This window comes from Mirounga leonina, unplaced genomic scaffold (assembly GCF_011800145.1).
Source record: "Mirounga leonina isolate KUSES-001 unplaced genomic scaffold, KU_Mleo_1.0 Mir_53, whole genome shotgun sequence".
Lineage (NCBI taxonomy): Eukaryota > Metazoa > Chordata > Mammalia > Carnivora > Phocidae > Mirounga > Mirounga leonina.
The window spans coordinates 19,522,029-19,540,917 of record NW_023270807.1 but is presented as its reverse complement, the minus strand read 5'-3'; the positions used below and the strand labels follow the sequence as shown (position 1 = coordinate 19,540,917).

At 46.1% G+C, this 18,889-nt stretch overlaps 1 protein-coding gene across 1 annotated transcript in view; it reads right to left on the bottom strand.

Annotated features, from left to right (window-relative positions):
* The window catches only part of LRRC1 (leucine rich repeat containing 1), a 129,097-nt gene extending 111,302 nt beyond the window's left edge, over positions 1–17,795 (bottom strand). The window contains exon 1 of the mRNA XM_034991618.1: positions 17,411–17,795. Within this exon, the coding sequence (XP_034847509.1) occupies positions 17,411–17,569 (159 nt within the window). The 5' untranslated portion in view covers positions 17,570–17,795. The remainder of the gene's footprint in view (positions 1–17,410) is intronic.
* Positions 17,796–18,889: the final 1,094 nt, after the last annotated feature.

Genomic DNA, 18,889 nt, shown 5'->3' with positions numbered 1-18,889 from the left:
ACACCAAAGGCAGGGACTGGCCTTCATGTTTGCATCCCCGGAGCCTAACAGCACAGTGGGCTTTCAATGCACGTTGGCTGCATGAAGATCTCAAGGCCACTACCTGACCAGATCTGCCAAATTTGCATCTCACACGAAAAAATCAGCCTTTGGAGTCTGGAAGACCTGGGCTTAACCACAGCCAGGTTGTTTCCCACAGGAGTGACCGTCGGCACAGGTGTGGCCTCAGTTTCCTCACCTGTAAAACAGGACTTTAAAAAAAAAAAACCATATAAGGCTGACCCAAAGGTGGAACAAATTCTGTGTAAGTGCTTAGGAGTGCAGCTGGAATACCGTGGGCAGTCAGCAAAGAGCTGCTATTTGCACTTTCAAAAGTGCAACTGAGGTTTCGGTGCACACTTCCAAGGCGAGGGCAGGTTACCCAGCACATGCAGGGTGTGGGCAGCGCAGCCCGGGGCTCCAGAAACACTTCCTGCCTCTTGGCCGTTCTGCTCCTCATTAACACCTCCACTCAGAGGCAAGGGGGAGAGGACCTGTCCTTCTGTCAACATGACTAATGATGTGTTATCTCTCTGTGCTCCTGTTGACCCTCTGCCAACAGGACGTGCTGACTCAGCCCCCCCCCCCACCTCACTCGCAGGTGGACAGCCAGCGGACGGGACACGCTCGCTGGCCCGCGCTGCAGTCTGCGGCCGCCCCGGGGTCCTCAGGGGACGCCGCGTTCGGACCAAACCAGACGAGGCCGCGCCACTGGCGATGAAGGGAGCGGCTCACTGCACTGAAGAACGCACTACACCGAGGCACTAGAAGGGAGCGGTTAGACACCTAAGGAATGTCTGAGGATGTATGGACCTAAACGACACTGTAAAAAACAAAACAAAACAACAAAAAAAATTTTTTTTTCAATGCAACAGACATTTTTGCAGCATTTCTTTTGACTAAGGCACCGTATTCCCAAATGTCTGGGACGGAGACGCATAAAATCTGTCCCGGATGACAAGCTGAGGGGAATATACAGATGCACGACGAAGCCCAATCCTGACAAAGAGCCTGAGAGAAGTGAACTGTGAACAGGTCAGGGGAGCACAGAGAGGCAGATGTGACTAGAGCTGGGCAGACTTCATGGAGGTGGCAGCATGTACACTGAAGAGTGTTCTGAGCAGAGCACTGACAAAGGCACGGAGATCGGGAAAACCTGAGACCACGCAGTCACAGAAATTTAACACTTAAAAAGTACATGAGAAAGTACCAGGAAGTACTTAGGACATACATTAGCATTTAACAATTTAGAAAACAAGCCTATCCAGTAATTTAATCTTTATAATATCCTATTTACTTCTGGTTTTCTCTCATGGAATTTCACACATAGTGAGAATAAAATCTAGGGAAAATGTCTACATGTACAAGCTCTCTTTTTTCTTCTTTTTTAAGAATACTTTGAAACAGAAATCCCTCCTACATGAGACTTTTCCTGAGCAGATGGTCCCTGTGTTTTTGGCAGAATGGGGTTAAACCGGAGAGACATAACGATCCACTACTCGCTGGCGGGAAACAGGGTATCTGCAACAGTCACCCAGTCTCCCGCCGTCTGTCTCCCCTGCCTTCCTCCTGCAGTAGGCACTGCACCTCACACCCAGCCCCAGACCTCAGATGCTACTCCTTGCCTACCTGTGTCCCACTTAGCGAGGAAAAATAAACAACAATGACAACAGACGAGGGTAGGGCCCGTGACTCTGTGGAGGCGTCTCCTGGAGCTGCCAACCTGTGAGGGGCTGCGGCAGGACAGAGGCCCAGCTAGTCCCACCAAAGCCACACCAGACCCCTGCACCGCCAACCTGCTAAACCAACCCCACCATCACCTTCCTCCGGGCCTCCTTGTAGGTGAGGTGGCGACGGGCCTATTTAGGGCCTTTTAGGCTGCAAAGCTTGTTATTTGCAGTCAAGAGTATTCCAGATACACTCCTCTGTTTCTCCAGGGCTGACCCTCAGGAGAAACCACCAGGGAACTGAAACCACAGAAGATCCCTGACACTCCTCTTGAGCCAGATTTACTTGGGATCTAAACCTGAATCTTGAAATAAAACATTGAGAATACATATATTTTAAAAAGGCTTTAGAAACTACACCTCATCAGCAATAACACTCTACTACATTTACCTTACAAAAAATATATATTTTATATATAGATAGATTATAGATTTTATATATATTATAGATTATATTTATATAGAGATTATAGATTTTATATAGAGATTATAAATTAGATATATAATTTGATCTATAATCTATATATATAACATAGATTATATGAATTTTCTTTTTCAGTGGTTAGTTACGAAGGAGAGGCAGGGATGGGTTAGGTTGAAGAGTTGGGGTGAGATTAGCTTCTTTCTCCTCCTGGCCTCCACAGAACTCAGTGAATCACTAGCCAGCAGAGATGCAGGGCATACATAACACCATCCCCCCACCTCTTCTTGCCATTCTAGAATGAAGTTACCAAGAATCAAGGTGTATAAATAACTGTGACATGCTATGTGCTAAGGTAAGTCTATTGTAAAGCACATATTTTCTGTTAACTTAATCTCAATGGCATCCATTTTCAACAGTATTGGAATATGTGCAGTTCCAAAAGGTACATTAGAACCTCTTGATAATATTAACCTTTAAAGTCAAGACCAAGGGGCGCCTGGGTGGCTCAGTCGTTAAGCATCTGCCTTCTGCTCAAGTCATGATCCCAGGGTCCTGGGATCGAGCCCCACATCGGGCTCCCTGCTCAGCGGGAAGCCTGCTTCTCCCTCTCCCACTCCCCCTGCTTGGGTTCCCTCTCTTGCTGTGTCTCTCTCTGTCAAATAAATAAATAAAATCTTTAAAAAAAAGGTCAAGACCAAGAACTGCCTCATAAGCGAATCACTTGAGATCATGCTTTGAAAACAGAGACCAATAGCATAACAGTTGAATAATTATGAGCAGAATTATAATGTGGGCACCGCTATAATAAAACCGGTGCTCATTATGTTCAGTGAGACCCATCGGTTTTCCAGATGGATGTGCTTTTCCTTCAAGAGTTTGTAAGGATACAGCTGTAAGTTACTTGCTGAAGGAAAGAAATCCAGCACCAAAGAATGGGGGCCACTAATCTTCTTTTAAAGATTATGCTTGAGTGAGCACATTAATATTTGGTGACCTGATTCTTAAAATGATATTTCAGCTCAGTGCTTTTTCTTAACGAGGCAAAAATAACTCAGGCGTCATGGGTGTCTCTCTACTCCCTTTCACAGAACAGACACAACTCCTGGCCCATGGGGTGGCTCTTTGTGCAGATGACATGGTGGCCCCATATTTAACTTAAGGAAGGAAGACACAGTGGTTAGGAATAATGGCTCTCAAACCAGACTGCATTAGCTTGACCTCTGGCTCTGCTGCAGTATTACTAGCTGTGTGATCTTAGCAAGCTAATTCATCTGTGTCCCAGTGTCCTCAACAACAAAACAAAGCTATTTATGTAAAATGAAGTAATGTTTATGAGGATTAAATGAGTTAATCACGGGAAGTTATTTAGAACAATTCAAGGCACACTGCTCAAAAAAAAGGTGTGCTGTCTTTATTATAATTATCATTACCCGGACTTCCTCTCCTAAGTTCTAGGTCTCATAAAAACTCCTGACGTGTCCCAATTCAAATACTTACCAGTTCCTACCTCCTATGCTGCTACATTCCCTTTCCCAGGCCTCCCTAACAGAGTAAATGGCTCTGCCATTCCCCAGTTGACAAAACCAAAACCCTGCATCCAACACATCAGCAAGTCTTCTTGACTTGGCCCCCCAAGACATAGCTCATTCCTCACTGCTACCACCCTGGTCCAAGTCACCATCAGCTCTTCTCTAGAACCTTTCAATAAAAAGCCTCCTGTCCCAGTCTCCCCACTTCTCTGAACTCTTCCTCCCTGCAGTCTCTAACCAGCAGGCAGAAGGAACTTTCTAAAGCATAAGTCAGCTATCCTATGGGTTTATGATCTGCCATACTTCAACTGACAAAAAAATAATAATGATGATAATAATCCAAACTCCTCAGCAGGGTCTCAGAGCCCCTCCATATAAGAACCCCAACAACATGTTCACCTTCATTTTCTACTCCCTTCCCTGTCATACTGTCTTCCTGCCTCACTGGCCCTCTTGCTGCCCACAAAATCGCCAAGCTAATACCTGAGTCTTTGCAAGGACCTCTGGCGTATTCACAGCAATGCAAAGGTCACCTCCTTAGAGAGGCCTCCTCCCTCCTATTGCTCCCTACCCCCAGTTCCCTGTTTTGTTTTCTTTACAGTTTTTATCATTATCTGAGATTCTTACTTACTTTTCCACTTACTGGCTGTCTCCCTTACCTGGAATGGAAGCTTGTAAGAATAAGGCAAGATACCTACCTATCTTACTAGATAGAACAATGCCTAAAGCACTGCCGACACCCAGTAAATCTGTGCAGTGAATAGGGGAAAGAGGGAGGGTGTGTCAGGATCCAGCAGAGATCCACCCCGGTGCCCATTCCTGAATGGAGCTGCCTGGGAAGCCAGATACCAATATCTGGTAGAAAGCTGCCGCCTTTTATCCTAGCACACTCCCTGAAAGCCACCTCAGTCTGATATTAATCCATCCAAAGAACCCATATTCTTCTTCTTCTTCTTTTTTTTTTTTTAAGTGGGGAGAGGATTTAGAAGCAGGTTTGGAGCTAAACTACACTTGGGTGTGGAGCCCAATGCGGGGCTTGAACTCAAAACCCTGAGATCAACACCTGAGCAGAAACCAAGAATCAGACACTTAATCGACTGAGCCACCCAGGCACCCCCAAAGAACTCATATTCTCAATCATCAGTCCCCAAACTAAGTTTGCCTAAATACAGTCACTCAGGTACTTAAATCAATGCAAAGTTTCAAACAACCACCTCTGAACTGCTTCAGTTCATTTGATAAAAGACACAAAAAGTCCCAGCCTTGTTGCCCATTTTACTTCACTTCTAAAAGCTGGGGAAATGCAACTGACATGGAGAAACATTGTCAGTGTTCAAAGGTTGTTGAGGGTGGGGGCATGAGAGCATGTGGGGGAGGTTGGGGGGTTGGGTCTACAGGGGTGGGGTGTAGGTATGTGGGGAGGGTGTGGGTCTGTGGGAGGGTGTGGGTCTGTGGGGGGGGGTGAGTATGGGGAGGCTGTGGGTATGTCAGGGGAGGGGTGATGTTGGGAGGGGGTATGGCTATGGGGGGGCTGTGTTTTAACCAGAGAAAATCTGCTGATCTTTTTCCCTTAATTGGTTCAGGGAATAAACAGCTGACCACAGGCGTGTATTTGGAACAGCTTCTCCTTATCATCAAATCCTTGATTATAATTATTAAGCCTAGACTTGTGGTTCACTAAACCCCACTAAGCAACCTCACAGAGTATGTGCACAACTGTGGGATCACTCTCCTAAGGTTAGCACTGTGGCATCAAGTCATAAAATTTCATAAAATTAGCATTCAAGGAGATCAGAACTCAAAGGGACCCTGAACATCACTGACACCATCCCTTCATCACGCAGATAAGGAAACCGAGGTTCATAGGATTATGTGATTTGCCCAAGGTCACAATGCTAGTGTCGTTCAGAGCAAGGACAAAAATCAGGGCTGATTACCAGGCCAGTGCTGATCTCACTCCATCATGACACTACCATCCATGCAAAGACTGAAGAAAGCCCAGCTCTTCTTGGAATAATCGTCAAGCTCTCACCTAGAGAGGTCTAGTCCGAACCCGTTTCTAAATCCACTCCCCAAAAGGGCTGAAAACTTCCCCAAGAATGCTGATCAAATATGTATTAAATGTCTGCTCTGTGCCAACCACCCAATTAGGCAGCAGGAATGCAAAGAAGAAAAATTGTGTAGCTTTAAGAAACTCAAGTTGATGGGAGGCAGAGGAAAGAACAAAGAGGTAAGAATAATGACACAGGTGTCCCCAGAGACCAGAGAGGAGGTAAGGAAGGCTTCCTGGAGGAATGTTATCTCCCTAACTGTATCCCATGGGATGAAGAGCAATGAGCCAGGCAAAGAAGTAGAGAAAGAGTAACTCACGGTACACAGAGTAATAAAAAAATGAAGACTCAGAAGCATGAAATGATATGTTGGTAACCAAGGGCAGCTAATTCTTGCTGAAACACAAGCCAGAAAGTTCAAGTTGGAAAGAGATGGGAGATAAGAGAACAAAAACATTGCCAGGTTGTATCCCACAGGTGTGAGAAGCCACTGCAGCAGGAAGTCATTCATCACATTTTTGTTTTAGAAAGATCACTCGCTCAGCCAAGTACTGAGAAAGGATTTGAAGGAGAAAAGGCTGAAGGAGTTTGCGCCTCTGGGAGACTCAGCACACCAATTTAGCAGCCATGCTTCCTGTCCCCCAACATGCTTCGTATCCTCTTGGCCTCTGCTCCAGAAACAGAACCAAGGCAACCCAGAGGGAGGGTCTCTGCTCCACAGTTCAACGTTGTGTCGCCTCACAAAAGCCCCCTGTCTGATTTTTCCAAAGAAGACATCCAAACGGCCAACAGACACATCAAAAAGTGCTCAGCATCGCCTGGCATCAGGGAAATCCAAATCAAAACCTCAATGAGATACCACCTCACACCAGTCAGAATGGCTAAAATTAACAAGTCAGGAAACGACAGATGTTGGCGGGGATGCGGAGAAAGGGGAACCCTCCTACACTGTTGGTGGGAATGCAAGCTGGTGCAGCCACTCTGGAAAACAGTATGGAGGTTCCTCAAAAAGTTGAAAATAGAGCTGCCCTACAACCCAGCAATTGCACTACTGGGTATTTACCCCAAAGATACAAATGTAGTGATCTGAAGAGGTACACGCACCCCGATGTTTATAGCAGCAATGTCCACAATAGCCAAAGTGTGTAAAGAGCCAAGATGTCCATCGACAGATGAATGGATAAAGAAGATGTGGTATATATATAAAATGGAATATTATGCAGCCACCAAAAGGAATGAGATCTTGCCATTTGCAATGACGTGGATGGAACTGGAGGGTATTATGCTGACTGAAGTCAGTCAATCAAAGAAAGACATGTATCATATGATCTCACTGATATGAGGAATTCTTAATCTCAGGAAACAAATTGAGGGTTGCTGGAGTGGTGGGGGGTGGGAGGGATGGGGTGGCTGGGTGATAGACATTGGGGAGGGTATGTGCTATGGTGAGCGCTGTGAATTGTGTAAGACTGTTGAATCACAGACCCGTGCCTCTGAAACAAGTAATACATTATATGTTTAAAAAAAAAAGAAGATAGCAGGAAGGGAAAAATGAAGGGGGGGGAATCGGACGGGGAGACGAACCATGACAGACTATGGACTCTGAGAAACAAACTGAGGGTTCTAGAGGGGAGGGGGATGGGGGGATGGGTTAGCCCGGTGATGGGTATTAAAGAGGGCACGTACTGAATGGAGCACTGGGTGTTATACGCAAACAATGAATCATGGAACACTACATCAAAAACTAATGATGTAATGTACGGTGATTAACATAATAAAAATAAATAAATAAATAAATAAATAAGCCCCCTGTCTGCAATACCTGCCCAGCTTTCCCAGCCCATCTGAACCTACCTTCAGTGAAAACCAGAGTCCTGCTTTTCTGATGCCCCAATGAGCCTCCTGCAAGGGTCCATAGCAACTCTTGGTTTACTGACCCATGTGTCTCTGAGCCACATTAGGAATTCCATGATCCTAAACTTTTCTCCCCAACTAAGGAGTGTTGACTACTTGAAGGCAAGACCTAAGTCTTCCAAAGCCCTGGAAAAAATATCTGATTAACTAACTAAAGCCCACTTGAGAGCTTTTCCAGCCTATAGGAAAAGAGTCACAGTCAAAAAAAAGGGAGCAGAGATGACAGAACCAGTCTCTACGCCCCTAGAAAATCCACAAGACTTAGAGTCTAGAGTTGGAGATGTACAGTCTATATTTTCATTTTGCTTTGACATATCACTTGACCTCTCCAGATTTTCATTTCCTTAGCTGTGTAAAGTGGGTAGGTTTCTATCATCTCTAGTAAAGCCTTCATTCCACCATTACTAAAAACAAATCTTTGGGGGGGTGCCTGGGTGGCTCAGTCAGTTAAGCATCTGCCTTCGGCTCAGGTCATGATCCCAGAGTCCTGGGATCGAGTCCCCCATTGGGCTCCCTGCTCACACACTCTCACACACTCTCTCTCAAATAAAATCTTAAAAAAAAAGAAATCTTGGTAATCTAGCATCATCTAGTAAAATTTGTAGTGTATACCCTTTCATCCAAAAATTATTAAAGAAACATTTGCACAGGAGTACAAAGTAATATGTACGAGAACATTTAATCCATCATGGTTCATCACTGCAAAAAATTAGAAACAATTTAACTGTCCAGCAATAGGAGAAAGGTTAAACCAATCAATCGTGGTATATCCAATTCAGTGAAATACTACAATACCAGAATCAATGCTAAAATACATTTATTGGTACTGATATGGAAGATGTCCAAGACAGTGTTAAGTAAAAAAGCAGGCAGCAAAGCAATTTATGTAGTAAGTTGTTTTTGTTTTAACAATAATAAATACATGGTGGTGTAAGAATACATTCTAAAATTGTTAATGGCTGGCATCACTTCAAAGGAAGCAAGGAAAATGTCACTTTTATTCTTTGAATTATTTTAAGCATCCAACCCATATTACTCCTTTAATGAGATAAAAACACACACATCATGGTCCCAAGTCAGGCCGGTTGCACCTAATAACATGAGCTCAGAGGTCTCAGCATCTTCCGAATCAAGTGAAGCAGCTGGAGCCCACAGCACATACTCAGAGGTTCAGAAGCCACTTTCTGGCCTTTGCACAAGCTCTTCTGACTCGAGCTCCTAGTTTCCACCACAAGTCAGCCGAGAGCCCCTCCTGATGATTTCCCAAGAAGTGGGTGTAGACTGTGGAAAGAAAGGTGACTAGAGTGGCCAGGGTAGACAGAGCCCTCTCCATCTGTCCACACTACCCAGGAAATCAGTATGGAACATGCTGTAATTAGGTATAACACCTCCTTCCACCCACCACATGACAAATCCATTCCTTGTGGTTCTTGGAAACTGAAATACCAAATTTCTTCCAACTGAGTCAAATTCTCTGGACTCTAGAGTTACAGCCTAGATAAGGAAACTCTTCAAAATAATAATGAGCAAAAAATGTATTTTTTTAAACATTTCATCTTCTAGGAGTCCAAAGTATTTTACACTAGACACACATTAGATCTTCCAAAATACCACATGCAATAGTAAATTACCATTCCTGTCCACTAAATAATACCTAAGAGAAAGTAAATGGACATCCAGAAGTTTCTCCTATGCATTTACTAAGATCTGGCCCATGATCTCATCATCCCTCATAACTATCAGATGAAGTAGAGAACAAACATTTCTAGCCCTATGTTCTGGGTAGAGTCCTAAAATAGGCAAACTTTCCCTTAGACTTCTGCGAACAAAGAGAAAAGCCTGTAGCACTCACTATATCCTCACCTAAAAGAATCCAATGCCTGTTTGTTCCATGGCACAGCAAGATCATGGTTGAGATTTTTGTCATCGTTGCTAAAAAATGTTTACCTTACTATTTCTGACCCGCTTGTGTAAATATCAACTATACTCTACCCCTAGAATGTCAAGTGGGTGGTATAGAGTCCTTTTTAAGGAAATCCCAAGTACCTACTTATTACAGTACAGAAATTACAAATTCTGGCAGTGAGGATAATGCACTGGGAAGCTGGGAGGAAGGCTCGAGGTTCCCCCTTTTTCACGAAGAGGGGAGAAGGAACCGTGGAAACAAGCTTATTTTGCTATTTTACCAGTGTGCCTCAACTACAGTCTAAAAATTCTCCTAGTCTTTCAAAGCATCAGCAGATGATGATGAAACTAACATTCATGGTACAGTAAACACATAGTACACCTTCACATTACTCAGAAAAATAAAACCCACAGGCTGGCCAGTTTTTATAAACTTGATGACATTTATCTGAAACCCAAAAATAACAATCTCTTGCCATCCAGAGCACATCTGGCTGTTCTTCTTTCCCCCGAGCCAATGCCTACATATGATGCTTGCCATGTCGTAGCAAGCAATTCGCAAGCTGAATGCAGACACACACCACCATCGAGGAAAATGTGGAGGTAAATGCTTCTTAGTGTTTCACAAGTATTAAAGTGCTTCACCGACCGCACTATTAGAAGGTGGCCCAGCGGAAAGAGCACTGGACCCAAGGCAGGAAATGCCCAGTGTGAACATCGTGGACAAAGCCGTCTCCCCTCTTCATCCCCACAGGTGCTCTATCATTTTCTCTGGCCTAGACCACCACAATAAGCTCCTGACTAGTCTCCCTGACTCTGTACTCTGCCCTGGAATTACTTTCTAAAACAAAGATCTAACTGTACTGCATCTCTGCTTACACACCGTCCATGGGCCTCCTCCCTACAGGACAGAATGCGTCTCCTTAGCAAAACTGTCAAGAGCCTTTTGTGATCTGGCCCCAGGCTCCTCTCCAGTTACTCCCTACTACTCAGGTGCCACACTTTCTAGCCTCCTGGAAGTTTCTCAACAGCTGACATGCTTTTTCCTTCCTTCCAGTCTAGCGTGAATGTCACCACCTCTAAAGCCTTCCCTCAGCTCCTCAGAGAGTGTGAGGCTCCTCAAGGCTGCCAAGAGCTTTCTGCACAGGCTCCCTCCTAAGCATCGACACACTGCCAGGCCTCCTTGCTCCCAGGTGGGCTCCCAGGTGGTAAATGCACACATGGAGCTGGAGTCAAATGCCAGCTCCGGAACTGACCTTGACCAACTTCCCTAAAGAAGATTCTTAAATAATTTTCTTAAATAAGTCTCAATTCCTGCATTTGCAAAACTGAAATTATAATGGCTAAAGTGTGTTGTTATTCAATTAAGATAAATAACTTCATGTAGAGTACCTAATACAATGTCTGGAGCTCAGTGAAATCTCAATAAGTGGTGGCTAATATTCTACTTAATAGGTACCAGCTACTCACTCAATGTTTCTTAATCAAGCACCATCCCTGGTGGTCTAGTGGTTAGGATTCGGCGCTCTCTCAATGTTTCTTAATCAGAGAGATTCTACCCTCCAAATTATAACTTCTCCAGGTCTCAGTTTCCTTACCTACAAAAGGAGGGGGAGAATTGAGGGCAGGCGAGAAGTAGAAGGGGGGTTGGACAAACACATAAGAGAATCACAAACAACTGGGCTCCTGGGTGGCTCAGTCTGTTAAGTGGTTCAGTGTCTGCCTTCAGCTCAGGTTATGATCCCAGACTCCTGGGATAGAGCTCTCCCCCTCCAAAATCGGGCTTCCTGCTCAGCGGGGAGTCTGCTTCTCCCTCTCCCTTTGCCCCTCCCCCTGCTTGTGCTCGCCTGCCTGCGTGCTGTCAAATAAATAAAATCTTTTATTTAAAAAAAGAGAGAGAAAATCACAAACAACTAAGCGCTAAACTGTGTAACAGGATATCTGAGAAATGAGAACGGCTTCTTTACCTGGACAAATGTGTGGATCATCACTTTTAGGGGAAAGCCCTCTCCTGGGCTCCGTTCTTCTTAAGCTTTGACTTGTTATTTTTATAATAATGTTATTTAACTATGTCTAAATATAAAACTAGGTATGTCCTCCCTGTGCTTTAGCTCTTACAAAACTAGCAGGTGAACCAAGGTAAAAATCTGACAAAAATCAACAAGAAAGAACTCAACATTAATCTAACATGACAGAGGACGACGATGCAATTCTGCAGTCATCCCATGGCTGCGCACAACGGTACAGCACTACCTCGGAGCGGGTTCCTCACAGTTCTGCCCGCCTATGCCACCATGGGCTCCGTGACCCCTTCAGCTCCCCATCACTCTTCTCTAACAAATGGCCATGAAACCTTTGTTCATGGAACTTCCAGTGATCATCTGACCCAAACACATGATTTCTGCAATAAGCCCACATCTTTTCTTTCCCCCTTGGCTAGAGACAATTAAGGGAGTGCTCAAACACAGATTATGGCACTACTAAAACCTTATGGCTCTACTCATTTGTGACTTCACCTAGATATATGGAGTCTATGATTTTTTTTAATTATTGAAAAGAACATTAAAGTTCTCATTCTGGTTTAAAAAAACCATTTACGAACTCCCAGGAAAATGTCTTCCAATTCCAGGTTAAGAAACATTGTTTTATTTTTTAAAAAGTGTCTTGCCACAGTATCTACAAAGATCTTAGACATCTTCTATCTGACTGTAAGTGCTCTGCATGCATTATCTCTGTAGTCCCCAGAATAACCCTAAAAAGCAGGTACTAAAATAATAAGTGAGGAAATCAAGGCTTGAAGAAAGCATCCAGGTGATGGAGCAGCATTTGAGCTATCTTATTCCAGCACCCCTGGTCTCTGCTCCTTCAAGACAAGCCCAAAGAGCCTTGGTCCATGGACTTGTGGGCTAGGAAGAATGGCTGTCCCACCCATCAGAAATTGAACTGCAGGAAACAGACATAAATTGAAACATGGTAAATTTAAGACAAAAGGGTCTTGGATTCCAAGTGGGAATGGCTATCCTCTTAACAGATCACAGTTGGAGATGTTGAAGTCATAGTGAGAAATTATGTTTACAATGCATAAAAATTATTTCAAAAAGAGAAGACAGTCAAAGGTGCCCAGCACAGAGGAGATGGAGAACAAAGACTGGTAAGATAAGACTACAGAAATCAGAATGACTTTATGCCATGACTAGTTTCAATAGATTGGTATACAGATGTGAGACTGTAGGAAGGAGGATCACAATGGCTGAGAAACAGGGACAGACTACACGTGACATCACCTGAGAAGACTCATTCATGCAACAAGCATGTGAGTGCCCACTATATATCAGATACTGTCCTAGGTTCATCCATGAACAAAAACATCCCTGTCCTCATGGAGCTGATGTTCTAGTTGGGGAGACAAAGAACAAGTAAGCAAGTTTATAGTCTAGAGTTAGGCAGTAATAGTGCTCTAAGGGCTGGGAAAAATTTAAGCAGGATATGAGAAAGAATGCTAGAAGGGGGTAGATATTTGAGATAATGTCATCTGGCTATCATCAAAAGGTCAACTGAATCCTAATTAAGAGTAGGTGACAAGATGAAGCTCAGTTTTATAAGTTGCCCAGACTCAACAGCATTCATTCAAAATATTTGCTGCCCATTAGACTAGGCTCTGTATTGGAGCCAGAGAGATCACAGTAAAACACACATATGTGAAGGTATTCAACAATCCATGCACCTTGCGGGAGAAACTGACAGTGTCAGAAACAGAGAAGGTACAGAGTGGGGTAGAGGATCTTGGAGAAGACAAAACAGCTCCACCATATCAATGACCTTTAACTTCTTCTTTTTTTTTTTTTTTTATGAGGGGCCTTTTTATTATATTAAGTATTTTTTTTCTTTTTTATTTTTTTTATTCTTATGTTAATCCCCATACATTACATCATTAGTTTTAGATGAAGTGTTCCATGATTCATTGTTTGTGCATAACACCCAGTGCTCCATGCAGAATGTGCCCTCCTCAATACCCACCACCAGGCTAACCCATCCTCCCACCCCCCTCCCCTCCAGAACCCTGTTTGTTTTTCAGAGTCCATCGTCTCTCATGGTTCGTCTACCCCTCCGATTTCCCCCGCTTCATTCTTCCCCTCCCGCTACCTTCTTCTTCTTTTTTTTTTTTTCTTAACATATATTGCATTATTTGTTTCAGAGGTACAGATCTGAGATTCAACAGTCTTGCACAATTCACAGCGCTTACCAGAGTACATACCCTCCCCAGTGTCTATCACCCAGTCACCCCATCCCTCCCACCCCACCCCCCACTCCAGCAACCCTCAGTTTGTTTCCTGAAATTAAGAATTCCTCATATCAGTGAGATCATATGATACATGTCTTTCTCTGTTTGACTTATTTCACTCAACATAATACCCTCCAGTTCCATCCACATCGTTGCAAATGGCAAGATCTCATTTTTTATGGCTGCATAATATTCCACTGTATATATATATACCACATCTTCTTTATCCAGAATGACCTTTACCTTCTGAAGTGGTTTCCAACTTGAAGCAACCAGAGACTGTGCATCTAACCAGCTAGACAGTCGTGAAAAAAAATTACTCCCAACTTGAATATTCTGACTATATTAGAAAAGAATAGATGTCAGAGTAGTGGTATGCTTAAGGTAAGAGAAACAAGCAGAGGAGGAAGATTTGTATCAGAATTGGCTAAATTCATTCAATAGATAAAAGCTGTTTACTGAGCAGGACCTATTGGGTGCCAGGCTCAGTGCTCACTCATAAGTATGAGCAAAAACATGCCAGCATCTCAAGAAGGTTAGAGTCAGATTGTCTCTGTTAATACACATGCCAAAGGGATGGAGCCGGGAGGAAGTGGGAAGGAGAAGGGGGATGGGAAGGGATGGTGAGACTATCATCTATCTGGGGTCTGGCTAATGATGAATGTTCCGAGCCCTCCCTGCAGACAGCAGCATTGAGAGGCTATCACAAGGTGGACAATCTGCTGAGGGCGGGGAGGCAGGTTCGGTAAAAGGTTAGGTTAGGTAAGTAACCATCAAGCTAACTGCTATGCCCCCTCCACCCCACACTCACCACTTCTGTTTTAAAGTCATCCGTCTCCCCACAAAGCTGTGAATAGCTCCTAAGAATCATACCTTCTTTAATCTCTATATTCCTACCAACAATAAATAATGAAGGGTCAATAACTGCTTGATAGAGGCCAGGCTTCATGATGTGAGTAAAACAGGAGGGGACTAAATAACAGGTTTTAATGGATGTTGAGAAGCTGAATAGGCCAGATTCCTGCTAGGTGTCCAGAGCTGCTGAATAAGGGGGCGACCAGTGACTGCATCTAACCAGATGGACAGCCTTGAAAAAGTCACTTCAAGTTCGAGTTTCAATTTGCAAAATGAGGAAGTTGGAGCAAGTCAGAGGTTACAAACCTTTTCATCATCCTGAAGCCCGGATACTGTATCTTTGCTGTTGGGGTACGGGGTGCAGTCTTCCCCCCTCCCTTGTCTGTGCTTCCAAACAAATTACAGAGAACAGATAGCCAGCATGACCACCACCACAGGGACCTTGAGGGTCTGTCAGCAAAAGAGGCCTCCAGGTGATAGGGAAGGTAAAGAGATAGAGGTTGGAGGAGGGGGCAGGGAGAGTAGTGAACAGGGCTCATGTGTAACACAGACCTTAGAGGTGAAACTAGCAGCCCAAGGAAAGACTGTACCTTTGAATGAAATATCTGTACTTTCAAGGTGGTTGTTCATGTCTGGCTTATACACATCCCGGCACCCAGACACAATAAGTCATGAAGAAACAGGTTTTAAACAACCTAGAAGCCATAAAACTAATTTCAGAGCTCTAAGAGCAGTAATTACCCATAAGCAAGACCACCTTTCGTCTCTGAAAAACTTGTTTATTTACCGTATGTACAGAGTGCTATCAGACTATTTTGAGCTTCTGAGAAGTTTCCAGTTAGGATCAGTAAGAATACCTAACACTTCCAAAACCCATAATTTCCCCTTACCAAGCTGAATTCCCCAACATGACAGGAAAACCCACAAACTTTGCAGAAGGGAGTGAAAAGCCAATCCAGTCAAAGGAAATCTTCCAGTTCTACTAAAACAAACAAACAAACAAACAAAAATACCACAAGGAACACTGAAACATTTCTAGTTAAATAGCTTTTCACTCAATCTCTAGTAACTTCATTCTGACACACTTGAAAAGTATTAAATAATATATTCTGTATTTCTGGCGATTAGTAATGCCTAAAACTTATTCACAACGTAAGGCAGCAAGTGAGCTTATTTATGACTTTCAAGTCAAATTTAAGGAAGTTAAAGGCCAGACAAAGCCATGTGTTTGGAAATGCCTGCAAAATAATAAATGCCTGAGGGAATTGGATGGCTTTTCTGCTTCTAAGCTAAATAAAGCCTGGGGGGCTTTGCAAAGATCCTAGTGAGGATAATCTCCATGATTACACAGAGCAAACCATCCAATTCCACATGAACCAAGGAAAGTTAATCCAAGAAGAATAACACTTGAAATATTAAGAAAAACACACTGTTCTGCTTTTTAAAACACTCGGGCAGGTCATTTTAACAAGCCAGATCATTTGACTAGTTGAGTGTTTCTGTGACAGTGTCTGGGCCTTCGGTTAACTAAAGGACAAGAAAGATTGTCTGAGTTCCAACTCCAGGCCTCAGGTCCTCCCTCCAACTCCCAGCAATCTAGTCTCCCTACTTCCTGCACACCTTTGGATTACTGCACACCGACTTCCTGCACACCCTTGGATTTGTGATACCTTCCTCTTCGAGGGTTACTCAAGCTAAGTTCCCGGCGCAAGCTCGAAGGTTAAAAGTTCGCAGTCACAGACCCTCCATTAAAGCTCAATCAGCATCTGTCGCTTAACAAGTTCAGCCTCAGCACACTGATTAATTTACGTAAACAACTCTGAAGAGGTAACGCATCACTGCAAGGGCAGAAGTCAGGAGCCTGAACGTACCCGCTCCGGGAGAGGCGGCCGCAAAACTGGCCCGTCAGGCACAGTCTCTGCTGACGTTCACAGCGGCTCCTTCCACGCAACAGGTCCACGCAGGCAGGGACCCAGCAGCGGGCACCTGGGCACCTGCCCACAGCTCCCAAGGCATAGCTCTCTTCCTGCCCGATCTCCTCCTACCCACCCCCAATTCTCCAACGGTCCCGGAGCCAAGACCCGCCAGCCAAACTACAGCACTTGCAAGCACTGCCCACCCGCGATAAGGCCCAGGGCACATTCCTCGGAAGATGCCGAGATAGTGCGACTCTCCTGAGCGCTGCCCACCTCCTCCGGACCTGCCAGAGCCAACGGGGAAGCGCGCCCTGGCCAGTGATAGGGGAAGGCAGCGCAGGGAAAACTGCCCAGGGAGCGGATGCCACGCTCTGTCCTTTCACCCGGGAAAAGCCCGAGCCACCTGGCTCCTCACCACAGGCACCAGTTGTTAGTACTTAGACGTGTATCTCAACTACTTACCAGACCAGAACGTTTCCCTAGTCGCAGAAGCTCTAGTGACTACTTGGAAAACTGCAAGTCGCTCGCTTTGTACAAAATGATCAGGAACTTTTAATGCGACGGGTTTGGGGGGGGGGGGCGGTAAGGGAGGAAGAAGCAGGTGACTACAGGTAGTGGTGGTTCAGTGGGACCTGCGGACCGGATCTGGAGGTGGAAGGGGGGTAGAGTGGGGAAGGCAGGAGACGGCGGGAGAGAGGGGGGGAGAGGGCTGGCCAGGCTCGTCCGTGTTCTCCCGAATACGGCGCGCAGGTGAGGCCGGACACTCACCTCGGGCAGCTCGCGGAGCTGGTTGGCGTCCAGCAGCAGCTCCTCCAGGCTGCGGGCGTAGCGGTAGATCTCCTCGGGGACGTAGACCAGCGAGCAGTGGCGCTTGTCGATGGTCTCCACATGACGGTTGCACCGCCACAGGGGGATGCAGTGGAACATCGCCGTCCCCGCCGCCGGGTCCCGAGCCGAGCCGCGGAGACCCGGGCTCTGAGCCCGCTCCGCCCGGCGGCTCCGCTCCGCCCTCTGCCCACTCTGCACTCGTTGGCTCCGGTGCTCGCTAGTTCCTCGCGCGGGGGTTCGCGGTCCCAAGCGCTCGCAGGAACCTCGGGCGGGAGCCCCAGCCGCGTCCCAGCGCCCCCGCCCGCCAGCCGGTGCGCCTCCTCCCACCCTCCAGTCGCGCCGCCGCGGCCGCTAATTCCGCGCGGAGCTTCCTACTCGCGGCCGCCGCGCGACTGAGCATGCGCGCCAGTGGGCGCGCGCGAGGGCGTTTCCCGACCCGGGGGATGCTCCGCTCCGGGTTTTCCTGGAGGCCCGGAGCCAGAGAGGGTCGGAACCTGCGGGCGGGGCGCTCCCTATCCCCCTACTCAGGCTGGGACTCGGGAAGCGTCCGGCCCTCCGAGGAAGCCTGACTCCAATGGAGCTTGGGGTAAAGATGAAGCAGAGGAGAGGCGGCCTGAGGGGAGCAGAACAACTTTGATTTTTACTTAACTCGCTCTCGTCTCCTCGCTCCCCTTCCCCAAAACAACTTTCTCTTCCGGGGTCAGGCAGGACCGCCCCCGAAGCGTACCTTGCGCTCCATGGGCGCCCGGAGCTACGAGATTCGGTGTGATTTTTGAGGTTCCCCGGTTGCCAGCAACCCCAGAAATGAGCGGGCTGCCCTCAGCCCCGCACCGCGCCGGGGCCTCGACCGTGCCCTCTGGTCCGCGGGCACCGCCTGCAGGCTGTGTAACCTGGGCGCACAGCTTCTGGATGTTTGTTTATTGTTTATACACTAACAGGAAGTCCCTCTCCCCATTACGTCAAAAGCAGAGAAGTCAGAATCTGTAAGGTTCTCATTGGCATGGATGCACCCCATCGGGAGTCCAAACGCAAAAACGAGGTAGCAAAGGTGAGTTTCTGAGCCTGTTCTAGTCCGGCCAGATGTTGGCTGGCTCCTGGCTACTATTTTGAGCTTGTGAGGAGGGAGGAGTGGGGGAGGTGGGGCACGTCGGCTGCGGGCTGCCAGGTGAGCATCCTCCAACCAGCTCCTGGGTTTCTGCACCAACACCCAGTATCTTGCAAAGGGAGAGTGTAGCCCAAGAAGGAGTAGCTGGGGAGGACTCAGGAGGCTCACTACTGGATAATAAACGACCATTCATTCTCGCCCCTGATTCATTCCCAAGGACTAGGACCAGAACATCTGTTCTCCCCATCTCCAGAAAGCCATCTGGCTCCTTTACATAGGGCTGCCGACCAGATCAAAGTCAGTCACATTGATGG